This window comes from Bos grunniens, chromosome 10, assembly GCF_055505025.1.
Source record: "Bos grunniens cultivar Pamir isolate PY7600 chromosome 10, Bosgru_T2T1.0, whole genome shotgun sequence".
Taxonomy (NCBI): Eukaryota; Metazoa; Chordata; class Mammalia; order Artiodactyla; family Bovidae; genus Bos; species Bos grunniens.
This window is the reverse complement of record NC_141174.1, coordinates 65998116-66010326: the sequence shown is the minus strand read 5'-3', so window position 1 is coordinate 66010326 and position 12211 is coordinate 65998116. Positions and strand designations below refer to the sequence as shown.

At 41.9% G+C, this 12211-nt stretch overlaps 1 protein-coding gene across 1 annotated transcript in view; it reads right to left on the bottom strand.

Moving 5' to 3' along the window:
* EHD4 (EH domain containing 4) overlaps positions 1 to 12211 on the bottom strand; it is an 88518-nt gene that overhangs the window by 62077 nt on the left and 14230 nt on the right. Inside the window, exon 2 of the mRNA XM_086321814.1 lies at positions 1555 to 1731. Coding sequence (XP_086177940.1) covers positions 1555 to 1731 — 177 coding nt within the window. The remainder of the gene's footprint in view (positions 1 to 1554; positions 1732 to 12211) is intronic.

Sequence of the window (12211 nt, the reverse complement as noted above, 5' to 3'; positions counted from 1 at the left end):
TCCCACTCCCCCACAGCTGTGATCCACTCGTCCTGAGAGACCCCTGGGGTTCACCCTCCAAGGCTCAAGCCCTACTTGTCCTACAAGGAGACATGGTGGTGCAAGCAAGGTTGCTCTGGAGTTGAGAAGCGTGCTTCTTTTAGAGGAGAAAGTCTTAAGGTGGAAAAAGTCATCTGGACAGTGCTGTCAGTCACCATGAGCAGCAGGACGGGATTTCTCTGTGACTCCATCTACATCATCTGTATATTTCTATTTAATCCTGCTGCCGAGCTCTCTTGCTGCCACTTGGACGCCTTCTTTGATTTGCTCTGGGAGCATAAATTAGCTCTTAGGCGAGAGTACCGATCCCTAGAGTTGAGTTTTTCACAGGGGGCACCTGTGGAGGTTGCCTGGGCCACTCTTGGCAGACCCATGCACAGCACTCTGGCACATCATTCATTCCATGGTCCTTGTGAACGGCACTCCTGGAGTTGTGCAATCAGGCGCAACTCTCAGCCTCTGGGAGAACAGCTGTCAGCTGGGAGGATTTGTTCCTTTTTTTAATCTAAAAAGCAGAAGTGTAGTTTCAAGTCTTTCATCTGTCATCTCTACTTCCACGCTCCCTAAAGGCGTTTGGAAGACCACTCCCTGGTGCTGAACCTCCCATAGCCCACTCCCTGCAACTAAAGAGACTCACGTGGTAGACTCATAAAAGAGGGAAATGGGGGAGTGAGGGGAACTCAAAGAAGAAAGAGAAAGGGTTTTTTAAAAAAAATAGGCTAGGAGTGACAAAAAGGAAGAAGGAGGGGGAGGTAGGAGCAGGGGGTGCCTGAAAGCACAGAGCCAGGAGAACCCGCGGGCTTGTCCTCTGTTCTGGACCTCACTGCGTCTTGAGAACTCTGCAGAAAGGCAGTACAAATACAACACTGCTGCAATCCAGACAGAGCCCCAGCTATCCTACAACTCACCTCTGTGAAATAACGACCATGCAACAAATGTAATGTTTGACTGTCCTGCCTGTTTCTCCTGCCTGGCTCTAATGAATCAGGATGCAGCTCAAAGCATGGGACTGGGAAGCCAAAGGGACACCCAGCGAGGTGGGGTGACTGGTCCTGGAATAATCAAGATTAAATCTGGGTGTCGGGAGAACTTCAGTGGCCCTCTGGGCTTAGTTCTCTGTGTAGGAGGTCCTGGCACACAATGCCCAAGAGTTAGCCATCCAGCCACCATGTAATGTGGCCAGCATGGGGAGCTCACTACCCTACAAGGCAACCTGATCCTTTCCCGTGAGGTTCAGATGATTAGAAATTTGTTCCTTATACTGTGTGGCCCTGCAACGTCCAATCCTGGGCCTTAGCTCTGCCCTCTGAAGCCACCCAGAGCAGGTAGAAATGATCACTTCCTAAGAGAATCTCCCCAATATTTGTATATGATAAGCTTATTGTCTTATAACTTCTTTTTTTCAGAACACACATACTCTGTTTTTCTGGTTTTGAACTGTTACACATAATTGGCAAGGATTCAAAGAACAGCTTTAAACAACCGGTCCAAAGATGGCGGTCTGCCGGTCCTTACCGATTGAGGAAAGCGTTTCCAAAGCGACCAAGCTTTCGAAAGGGCTTCTTGGGGTCCACGACTAAAGCGTTCCCTGGGGTGTTGCCCTCGGTTTCCCCATACATCACAGCGATGAAGGAGTCGGTGGTGGGCTCTGGCCCGATCCTCATGCCTGGGAAGTCTTGCTCCAGTAAGTATCTGAGAGAGGCGGAAAAAAAAAAAAAGACAAGCTTAGCATGGTGTCACAAAGCAGGGGCTAAAAAGCTTGCTGGGGCCACTAACTTGGAACAGAATCATTAAAAAACCCAGAATATAACCCCCGAGGAAAAAGGGAATGATTGGCATTGTACTCTTTTGCAAATAACGAATTTTCAAAGTTTAAAATCTGCAGACCTACTTTCTCTCCAGTGTAAGGAGCCTAGTGAAGAGGAGGACATGCTGCAGACTTGCTGGGCTTCTCAAAGTGGACCTTAGCTCAGCACAGCATTCCCGGTCACGGTTCCATTGGCACAATAGCTACTACTCCAGAGAAGAGGACCCAGTCAGCTCCTAGGCATCCTGGAAGACCCCGCTCAGGTCCACCTCCTTTAGGGAAGTGTCCCTGTCCCTCGAGCATGTTGGGGTCACCTACTCTGTGGGCCCTGGGCACCCTGTGCCTGCAGACATCACTATGGATGCTGCACTTCTCTGTTCGTGGGTCTTGAAGGCAGGCCCATGTCTATGGCCAGATGTATTAATATTAATACATTCCCAGCACCCAGCACCATGCCTGCCCACAGAGGGCACCCAACGCGGCAAATGAAATAAGGAACCACCTCCTTCCTGGTCCCTGGCAATCAATGTGGCCCCACATCCTCTCTTGAGCATTTTACAGCTCCCTTGGGATCCTGGAGGTGATAACCATGGAAGACAATCTCTAAAGAATTCGGTAGCAACCCAGAGGCTGATAAGAGGAGGGCTCGGATTAGGTATTACCAGGGCCAGCCCTAGCTCTCTGTGCAAACTGGAAAAAGATGCCCCTTCCTTTAGGCAAACCCAGCCCTGCACCACAACTCACAGCTTGGTGAGCAGAACTCTAAGCTGGATTTTACCCTTCTATGTCCTGTTGCCCAGTATAACCAGTTGCCCAGTTTAACCAGTATACAGTGGCCCTGGCAGACACCATTGAGGGGTCTCGTTCAGGGGCTGAGGAGACAAATTGGTGTGCTACAGCAGCAGCCTCCAACCTTTTTGGCACCAGGAAGCAACTTCGTGGAAGACAATTTTTCTATGGAAGGTGGTGGGGAGGGGGGATGGTTTTGGGATGATTCAAGTGCATTACATTTATTGTACACTTTATTTCTATTATTAGTACATTAGCTCCACCTCAGATCATGAGGCATTAGATATTGGAGGCTGGGGATCCCTGTGCTAGACTGACATGGCTGGGGTGGGGCAAGGGAGCCAGAGGTAGAGTGATGGGGAAAGTGCGCCTTCTGTGGGAAATGGCTGTGTCCCAGCATGCTTCCTGGCCACCCCCACCAGCACATCATTCAGCAGCAGCCACACAGAGCCCCTCTCTCCCTCCCCACCAAGATTCCCTTTCCGTGATGGAGGAACACACTTAGGTGTGTTTATCATATATGGAATGGCGGGAGGTGGAGGGGGTGGGGGGACCACTCCCTCCTTTCTTTGCAACCAAGGAGAACATAAAGGAGGGAGGTTTTGGAATACTTTTTACTCATTATCAAGCAACAAATAGAAGCACAACACCTTCAGAGAACACTTGGCAGGGACAGTGAATGGGGACCAGGGGTGGGGACAGTGGAAGAGAATCCCTGCTTGAGGTGACAGAGCTGTGTCCCTACTTTGCCTCACCCTGGGAGGAGGCTTAAGGACAGAAACCTGTACAACATTTTCCAGCTCCCCATTCCTACAGCTCACAGTCTCAGTTCAGTTCAGTTCAGTCACTCAGTCGTGTCTGACTCTTTGCGACCCCATGAATCATAGCACGCCAGGCCTCCCTGTCCATCACCAACTCCTGGAGTTTACTCAAACTCACGTCCATCGAGTCGGTGATGCCATCCAGCCATCTCATCCTCTGTCGTCCCCTTCTCCTCCTGCCCTCAATCCCTCCCAGCACCAGACTCTTTTCCAATGAGTCAACTCTTGGTCCTAAGTCATCTCGTTTCTAAAATGTCTTGACAGATCAAATTGAGGTCCAGAACCTATGATTTTATCCCCCAGGGATAGAGGGAAAGAAGGGAACTACCAAACATCCAACACCATCCTGCCATTTTTCTAAGAATAAGAAATTAAGTCACCCTTTAGACTCATGTTTTCTTTGTAAACAAAACTGAAATTGTTTAGCACTCTCACCAGGCGGTACTTGAAATATTTCATTGATCAATTTTTTTTAACATCATTCAAAGTTTCAACATTTCCGTGAACTTGTGGAGCACCAGAATAGACACATCCTTTAAATACATCCCATAAATTTAGAATAAATGCAAAAAAAAATCAGATAATAGCATCCAGCATTTATGAAGTAGTCAACCCTTGAATAACATGGTTTGAGCTGCACAGGTCCACTTACACATGGCTCTTTTTCAGTAGTTAATACTACAGTACTATAGTACATGAACAAAGCGAGAATGAGGAAATGAGGTTCAAACCCAGCAGCCTTGAAAGGAAAAATCTGAGCAGACCCTGAGGTGTGATGCACCAAAACAGGTTACCCATCCAGCCACATGCACGAGGCTGGAAAACTGTGACACTTTTTTTTTTGGACACCTCAGAGGCATTCCCAAGCTACAAGTTTCAGGGGCTTTATGGTGTTTTCTGCCATAGCAAGAATTCAAAGGAACAAGAGGCCACAGGAAGACTACAGAAAAGACTCTACCACAGCCCCCTGCATGGGCATCCTGTGCGCTGGGCTGGGTTTTGTCCCCATTTCCACCTCGCTCTCCTTTTCCTGTGTTCTCAAAGAGGGCTTCCAGCTCTAGCGGTAACTGCTCCAAGAATCTTTAGCCAAGTCATCAACGAAAAACAAGACAGACATTTGGATTCCAAGCAGCTGACAGAAGGGGTGGTGGGCAAGACAGGCAGGAGACCTGACATCACTTTGTCCCTGTCTGCTGAGGGCCATGGTTCAGCCTCGTCCAACTGGCTCGTGGCAGCCTGCTCAGCCTATGTCAAGGAGTAGCTTTCATGCAAGGATATAGGTAGACAGTGTCTTTCTTCTTCCATTGCTGAGGTTTGACAATTTCTCTTTGACTTCATAGAAAAAATTGTCATTTGTGACATGGGGAACAAAAACATCTTCAAAACAATAAAAAGTCCTTCAACATCCCCAAGCACCATCTTCTCAAAGATGGGCTTAAGAATAATTAAAAAATAAGCAGATAAACTAGAAAAGGCACATTATTCAATCACAGATATCCAAAATTCAAGCCACTAACTCCATCTCCCCAGAGTATTCACCCATGCATTCTGTCTGGGTTTTGTCTGAAACACTTGGGCTTGGAATAGTGGAAAAGGCATTCATTATTTTAGTAATAACACCTAATGTTTGAGAACTTGTTATGTACTAAAGTCTTTATATGAATATGCAGATGACACCACCCTTATGGCAGAAAGTGAAGAGGAACTAAAAAGCCTCTTGATGAAGGTGAAAGTGGAGAGTGAAAAAGTTGGCTTAAAGCTCAACATTCAGAAAACGAAGATCATGGCATCCAGTCCCATTACTTCATGGGAAATAGATGGGGAAACAGTGGAAACAGTGTCAGACTTTATTTTTTGGGCTCCAAAATTACTGCAGATGGTGACTGCAGCCATGAAATTAAAAGACGCTTACTCCTTGGAAGGAAAGTTATGACCAACCTAGATAGCATATTCAAAAGCAGAGACATTACTTTGCCGACAAAGGTTTGTCTAGTCAAGGCTATGGTTTTTCCTGTGGTTATGTATGGATGTGAGAGTTGGACTGTGAAGAAGGCTGAGCACCGAAGAATTGATGCTTTTGAACTGTGGTGTTGGAGAAGACTCTTGAGAGTCCCTTGGACTGCAAGGAGATCCAACCAGTCTATTCTGAAGGAGATCAGCCCTGGGATTTCTTTGGAAGGAATGATGCCAAAGATGAAACTCCAGTACTTTGGCCACCTCATGCGAAGAGTTGATTCATTGGAAAAGGCTCTGATGCTGGGAGGGATTGGGGGCAAGAGGAGAAGGGGACGACAGAGGATGAGATGGCTGGATGGCATCACTGACTCGATGGACGTGAGTTTGAGTGAACTCCGGGAGTTGGTGATGGACAGGGAGGCCTGGCGTGCTGTGGTTCATGGGGTCACAAAGAGTTGGACACGACTGAGCGACTGATCTGATCTGAACCTTATTTCATCATAAGTTCCTTATGGGGTTGGTACTACTTTTATGCGCCCCCCACACCCCCCCCCACCATTTCACAGATAAGAAAACGAAGGCTCAAATAGGTTAAATAGTTGATTAGAACCTAGGATTTCTTATTGGTCCTATGAGAGCACTACCTGTCCTAAATCAGACTTGAGAGGCTAGCAGTCTCCAACACGCACATTTGTAGGAATGGGTTCTGTGAATCATTACAAATACACAAATCTAAGACTTTTTAGTTGGTATTTAATCATTGAGTAAGCACTCCAAAAAGCAACAAGGCACATATATTTGGGGTGTTTTATGAACATTATTATTGATATTATTTACTTGTTATTTGGCTGCACTGGGTCTGAGTTGCAGCACATAGGATCTAGTTCTCTGATCAGGGATTGAACCTGGGTCCCCTGAATTGGGAGCTCAGAGTCTTGGCCACTGGACCACCAAGGAAGTCCCATGAGCATTATATTTTCATTTTCAAGCCAAATTCTAGAGAAATGGCCTGTGTCATGCTAAACAAGATTTTAAAATATTTGTGCATACATTGGCATCTGTGCAGAGAGTTTTGAGGTTCAATTCATTGCTCTATCTGGGACAATTTTCAAAAGCGCATTTAATTCCAACAATTGTTCCTTTCAGTATTACTAAGGTTTTAAACCATATATGAAGTACAGCTTTCAGTTCAGCAGAGAAACAGTTTTATTTCCTAATTTTTAAATCCAGGTCTGTGAGTTAAAATGCATAACTATTTTTAACACGTTGGAGGGTTTTACACTGTGTATTTTCTATTGATAATACCTGATCCACCATTTCACTAGGAGAGGGACTGAAAAGAAAAAGTTTGTCTTCAATTCTGATTTGTCCTGAATCTGGAAATGATGCTTTTAAAGCAATTTCCTTTGTCTATCTTCATGTTTAATACCAAGAAATGAAAATGGGAGAAGAATCAAACATTTATTATCATAAAACTCTTATTAAAATGGTAAAGAATATATAATTATTTCCTAGCAATGAGTTCTACCACCACCACTGTTTACAGATACCACCAAACAATGGATGAAATTATGTCGTACAGTTTATACGGCAATTTACACATAGGCTTTATCACTTCACCCTCATTGTTGCTGGAGGAGGTATTTTTATCCCTAGCTTATAGAAGAAAAAAACTGTTTATGACAAGCTAAGCAGCTTGCACAGAACATTAATATAGGATAATGATTAATTCTTAACATGTTGATATATTTCCATTCCATCATTTTCTGCAAGTATTATTTTTTCATTATAAAATTGAGATCAAAGCATTTAAACAACTTTGCATCTATACTTTTCACCATTAGTTATTTCTCATGCCATTAAAAATTGGAAGAAAAAAAATTTTAATGGCTGCATACTATTCTGAGGTGAGTATGTATCTATTTAGTTTGCCATTTCCTTATAGTTGTGTATTGAAACAACTTCCCATTTCTTGCTATTATAATTAATGTTGATAGAAAACAAATTTACAGTTACCAAAAGGGAAAGGGTAGGGGGGAGGGTAAATTAGGAGCTTGGGATTAACAGATACATATTGCTATATATAAATACATAAACTACAGATGCTATGGTATAGCACAGATAACTATAGTCAATGGCCTATAAAAACATATGGAAAAAGAATCTTAAAAAGAATTTGCATGTGCACATGTGTGTGCACGCGCGTGCGCGCACACACACACACATATACATAGGTCTTCCCAGGAAGCTCAGTGGTAAAGAAACCTCCTGCCAATGCAGGAGATGCAGCTTTGATCCTTTGGTTGAGAAGATCCCCTAGAGAAGGAAATGGCAACCCACTTTAGTATTCTTGCCTGGAAACTTCCATGGACAGAGAAGCCTGGAGGGCTGCAGACTATGGGGTCACAAAGAGTCAGATGCAACTGAACATGTGTACATACACACATATATATATATTGGAATCACTTTGCTGTACACTAGAAGGTAATACAACACTGTAAATTAACTATACTTCAAATAAATAAAGCTGAGATAAATATCTCTGGGCAAATATCCACTTAAAAAATTTTTGTTGTTGTTCAGTGTCTAAGTCGTGCCTAACTCTTTGCAACCTCATGGACTACAGCATGTCAGACTTCCCAGTCCTTCACTATCTCCAGGAGTCTGCTCAAATTCAGGTCCATTGTATCAATGATGCCATCCAACTATCTCATCCTCTGTCGCCCCCTTCTTCTCCTGCCCTCAATCTTTCCCAACATTAGGGACTTTTCCAAAAACAATTTTAGCCTATTTATTTATTTTTATTGAAGTATAGCTGATTTACAACATTATACAGTTGCATGTGTACAGCATAGTGATTTAGTATTTTTACATATTATACTGGGCTTCCCTGCTGGCTCAGAGGTTAAAGCATCTGCCTGCAATGCAGGAGACCTGGATTTGATCCCTGGGTCGGGAAGATCCCCTGGAGAAGGAAATGGCAACCCACTCTAGTATTCTTGCCCGGAGAATTCCATGGATGGAGGAGCCTGGTGGGCTAACAGTCCACGGGGTCGCAAAGAGTCAGACACAACTGAGCGACTTCACTTTCATTTTCATACTTCATTAAGCTCAGTTCAGTCACTCAGTTGTGTCTGACTCTTTGCAACCCCATTGACTGCAGCACCCTAGGCTTCCCTGTCCATCACCAACTCCGAGAGCTTGCTCAAACTCATCGAGTTGGTGATGCCATCCAACCATTTCATCCTCTGTCATCCCCTTTTCCTCCTGCCTTCAATCTTTCCCAGCATCAGGGTTTTTTCCAGTGAATCAGTTCTTCACATCAGGTGGCCAAAGTATTGGAGCTTCAGCTTCAGCATTAGCCCTTCCAGCAAGTATCCAGGACTGATTTCCTTTAGGATGGACTGGTTGGATCTCCTTGCAGTCCAAAGGACTCTCAAGAGTCTTCTCCAACACCACAGTTCAAAAGCATCAATTCTTCAGTGCTCAACTTTTTTTTTATGGCATTTAATACTTCATGAAAGGTTATTACAAGATAACTTTAAATAATCTTCTTTGAGTTACTGAAAAACTAAGTCAGGCCAGACTTACTTCCATTTTAAAACTCTATGTCCTTCCTTAAGTGTGAAACCTAAGTTTTCGTTTCATTTTTGTCTTTCCCTTAATTAAAGCACTGACATATTATTACCAAGACTGCTTGTTCAGATGACATCACCCTTGTAACCAATCTGCCTACTAAGAGAGTGGAGCAAGAAACCGGAATGGCCTGTTGGACCAAGAATCTGGAATTTGCTGGGTAAGCCTTTCACAACTCTATTTTCCCAGCTGTGAGTGGAATTTAAACTCCTTGGGGTTGGGATGTGCTGAAGGCACGCTGATGTCTAGTCTATGCCATAATCTGGAGCTATTGCTCTCCACCTTCCATGCTGCTCTGGAAGGAGGGTGGAAGAAAGGGAAAGGAGAAAAAAGGGAAAGGAAGTCTACTGGAATCAAACATGCTTCCATGAGGAGGGCCTGCATCTGCATCTACAACCCCTATCAAGGGGATAACAGCCAGCACATGCCGAGAAAAAGGAAGGCAAGCATCCAAACCAAAAACAGTCCTCACATCAAAAAGATATTAAAACCCACACAAGTTATGCAGGGATAGTCTCTCATATAAATAGCCCTCCAAGACTACAGAAGATAACTGTTTCTCCTACACTTATGGAGTAAGAGAAATATAAGCACAATGAAGAGGCAGAGGAACCACTCCCAGTTAATACATTACTGACCAGAGGATTTTTCCAAAAACTAATGCCTGTGGCCAGTGATTTGTTATGTAAGTGAACACTGAAACATCTCTGGTCAATAATGTTCGGGTAACAAAAGACATATTAGTATGTCTCCGGTCAATAAGTTTTTAAAGACCAGGAAAATTCCCCTGTAGGAACACACAATAAAACAGACTTCTTTAGTCTAATAGACACTGGGTTCAAAAAAGAAGTAATGAAAATACTGAAGGAATTAAGAAAAGCTATCCTTAAATTTCTTGAGGAATTAAGAAATGATGATGCTGTAAAAAGGACCTAGAAACTATACGGAGATGACAAGAACAATTAGATAATTAATTTTCTGAGACAAAAGCTGAGCTAAAGGCACTGAACAGCAGAATGAATAATGCAGAAGATCAAATAAGTGATCTGGAAGATAGAATAATGGAAATTACTCAATCAAAACAGCAGACAGAAAGCCAAATGAAAAAAAAAAATGAAAGCACTATAAGAGACCTATGGGATAACATAAAGTGGGATATTCTGCACATAATAGGAATTTAGAAGGAGAAGAAAGAGAAAGGGGGATTGAAAATATATTTGAAGAAATCATGGCTGAAAATGTCCCAAACCTAAAGAAGGAAACAGATGTCCAGATACAGAAAGCACAGAGGTCCCAAACAAGACAAACCCAAACAGACCTACACTAAAACATATTATATTAACAATGGCAAAAATTAAAGATAGAGGATTCTAAAGGCAGCAAGAGAGAAAAAAAGGTTAATTACAAGGGAACCCCCATAAGGCTATCAGCTGATTTCTCTACAGAAACACTGCAGGCCAGAAAGTGGAAAAATATATTCAAAGTCTTGAAAGGGAAAAATCTGCAACCTAGAATACTCTACCCAGCAAGATTATAATTTAGAATAGGAGGAGAAATAAAGAATTTCCCAGACAAGCAAAAACTAAAAGAATACAGCAATACTAAACCTGTCCTAAAAGAAATATTGGAAGGTCTTCTCTAACTAGAAAAGCAGAAGGATATAGGAAAGAGGAAATCACAATTGGAAAGTAAATCACTTAAATTAGCCAGTATTCAGATCAAAAAGGAAAAAAAACACCTATTTGTAGAAGCAATGATGAACACAAGTAATAGCAAAAAGATAAACATGAAGATGTAAAAAAGGGGATCAACATCATAAAATGTGTGGGAGGAGAGAAAGAGAAAACAGATTTTCTTTTTAGAACGTGTTTGAGCCTATATGACTATCAACCTAAAGCAAGCAGATAAAGGAAAGGGTTAATATACATGAAAAACAGGACAACCACAAATGAAAAATATAAAATAGATTCACAAAAACTAAAGAGAACAGAAGCATAAAAGGAAATCAAACCAGAAAAAGAAAAAAAAAGAAAGGAACAAAGAAGAAACAAAAAATCAACTGGAAAACAAGGTTTAAAAATGAGAATAAATACATATGCGTCAATAATTACCTTAAACGCCAATGAACTGAATGCTCCAATCAAAAGACATAGAATGGTAGACTGAATAAAAAAATAAGGGCCTACAAATGCTGCCTACAAGACACCCACCTTAGGACCAAGGACACACACAGATTTAAAGTGACAGGATGGAAAAAGATACTTCATGTAAACAGAAATGACAAGAAAGCAGGAGTTACAATACTAATATCAGACAAAATAGACTTTAAAGCAAAGACTATAAAGAAAGATATAGAAAGACTATATAACAGTAAAAGGATCAATACAAGAAGAGGATTTTACACTTATTAACATCAATGCACCTAATATAGGAGCACCCAAATATATAAAACAAATACTAACAGACACAAAGGGAGAAATTGATAAGAATACAATAATAGTAGACTTTAACACCCCACTCACATCAATGGACAGATCTTCTAGACAGAAAATCAATAAAGCAAAGAGATTCTAAATGATACAGTAGAAGTTAGACTAAACATACTTTTAGGACATTATATCTCCTCCCAAACACAATACACATTCTTTTCAAGTGCACATGGAACATTCTCTAGGACTGACCACATACTAAGGCACAAAACTAACCACAAATAATTTAAGAGTACAGAAATTATTTCAAGCGTCTTCTCTGACCACAACAACATGAACTAGAAACCAACCAAGGGAAAATGAGAAAAAAACAATTACATAGAGACTAAACAACATGCTACTAAGAAAACAAGGTGTCAACAAAGAAATCAAAAAGGAAATTAAAAAATACCTTGAGACAAATGACAAAACACAGCTATACAAAATCGATGGGACGATGCAAAAGCAGTTCTTAGAGGGAAGTTCATAGCAATATAGGCTTTCTTCAAAAATTTCAAATAAACAACTTAATCTAACACTTTGAAAGAACCATACAAAGAAGAACAAACAAAACCTAAAGTCAGCAGAGGGAGGAAATAATAAACAATGGGGAGGAAAAAATAAAATAGAAATTAAAAAAAGAACAGAAAAAAATCAATAAATCAAAGAGGGTAAACAAAATTGACAAGTCTCTG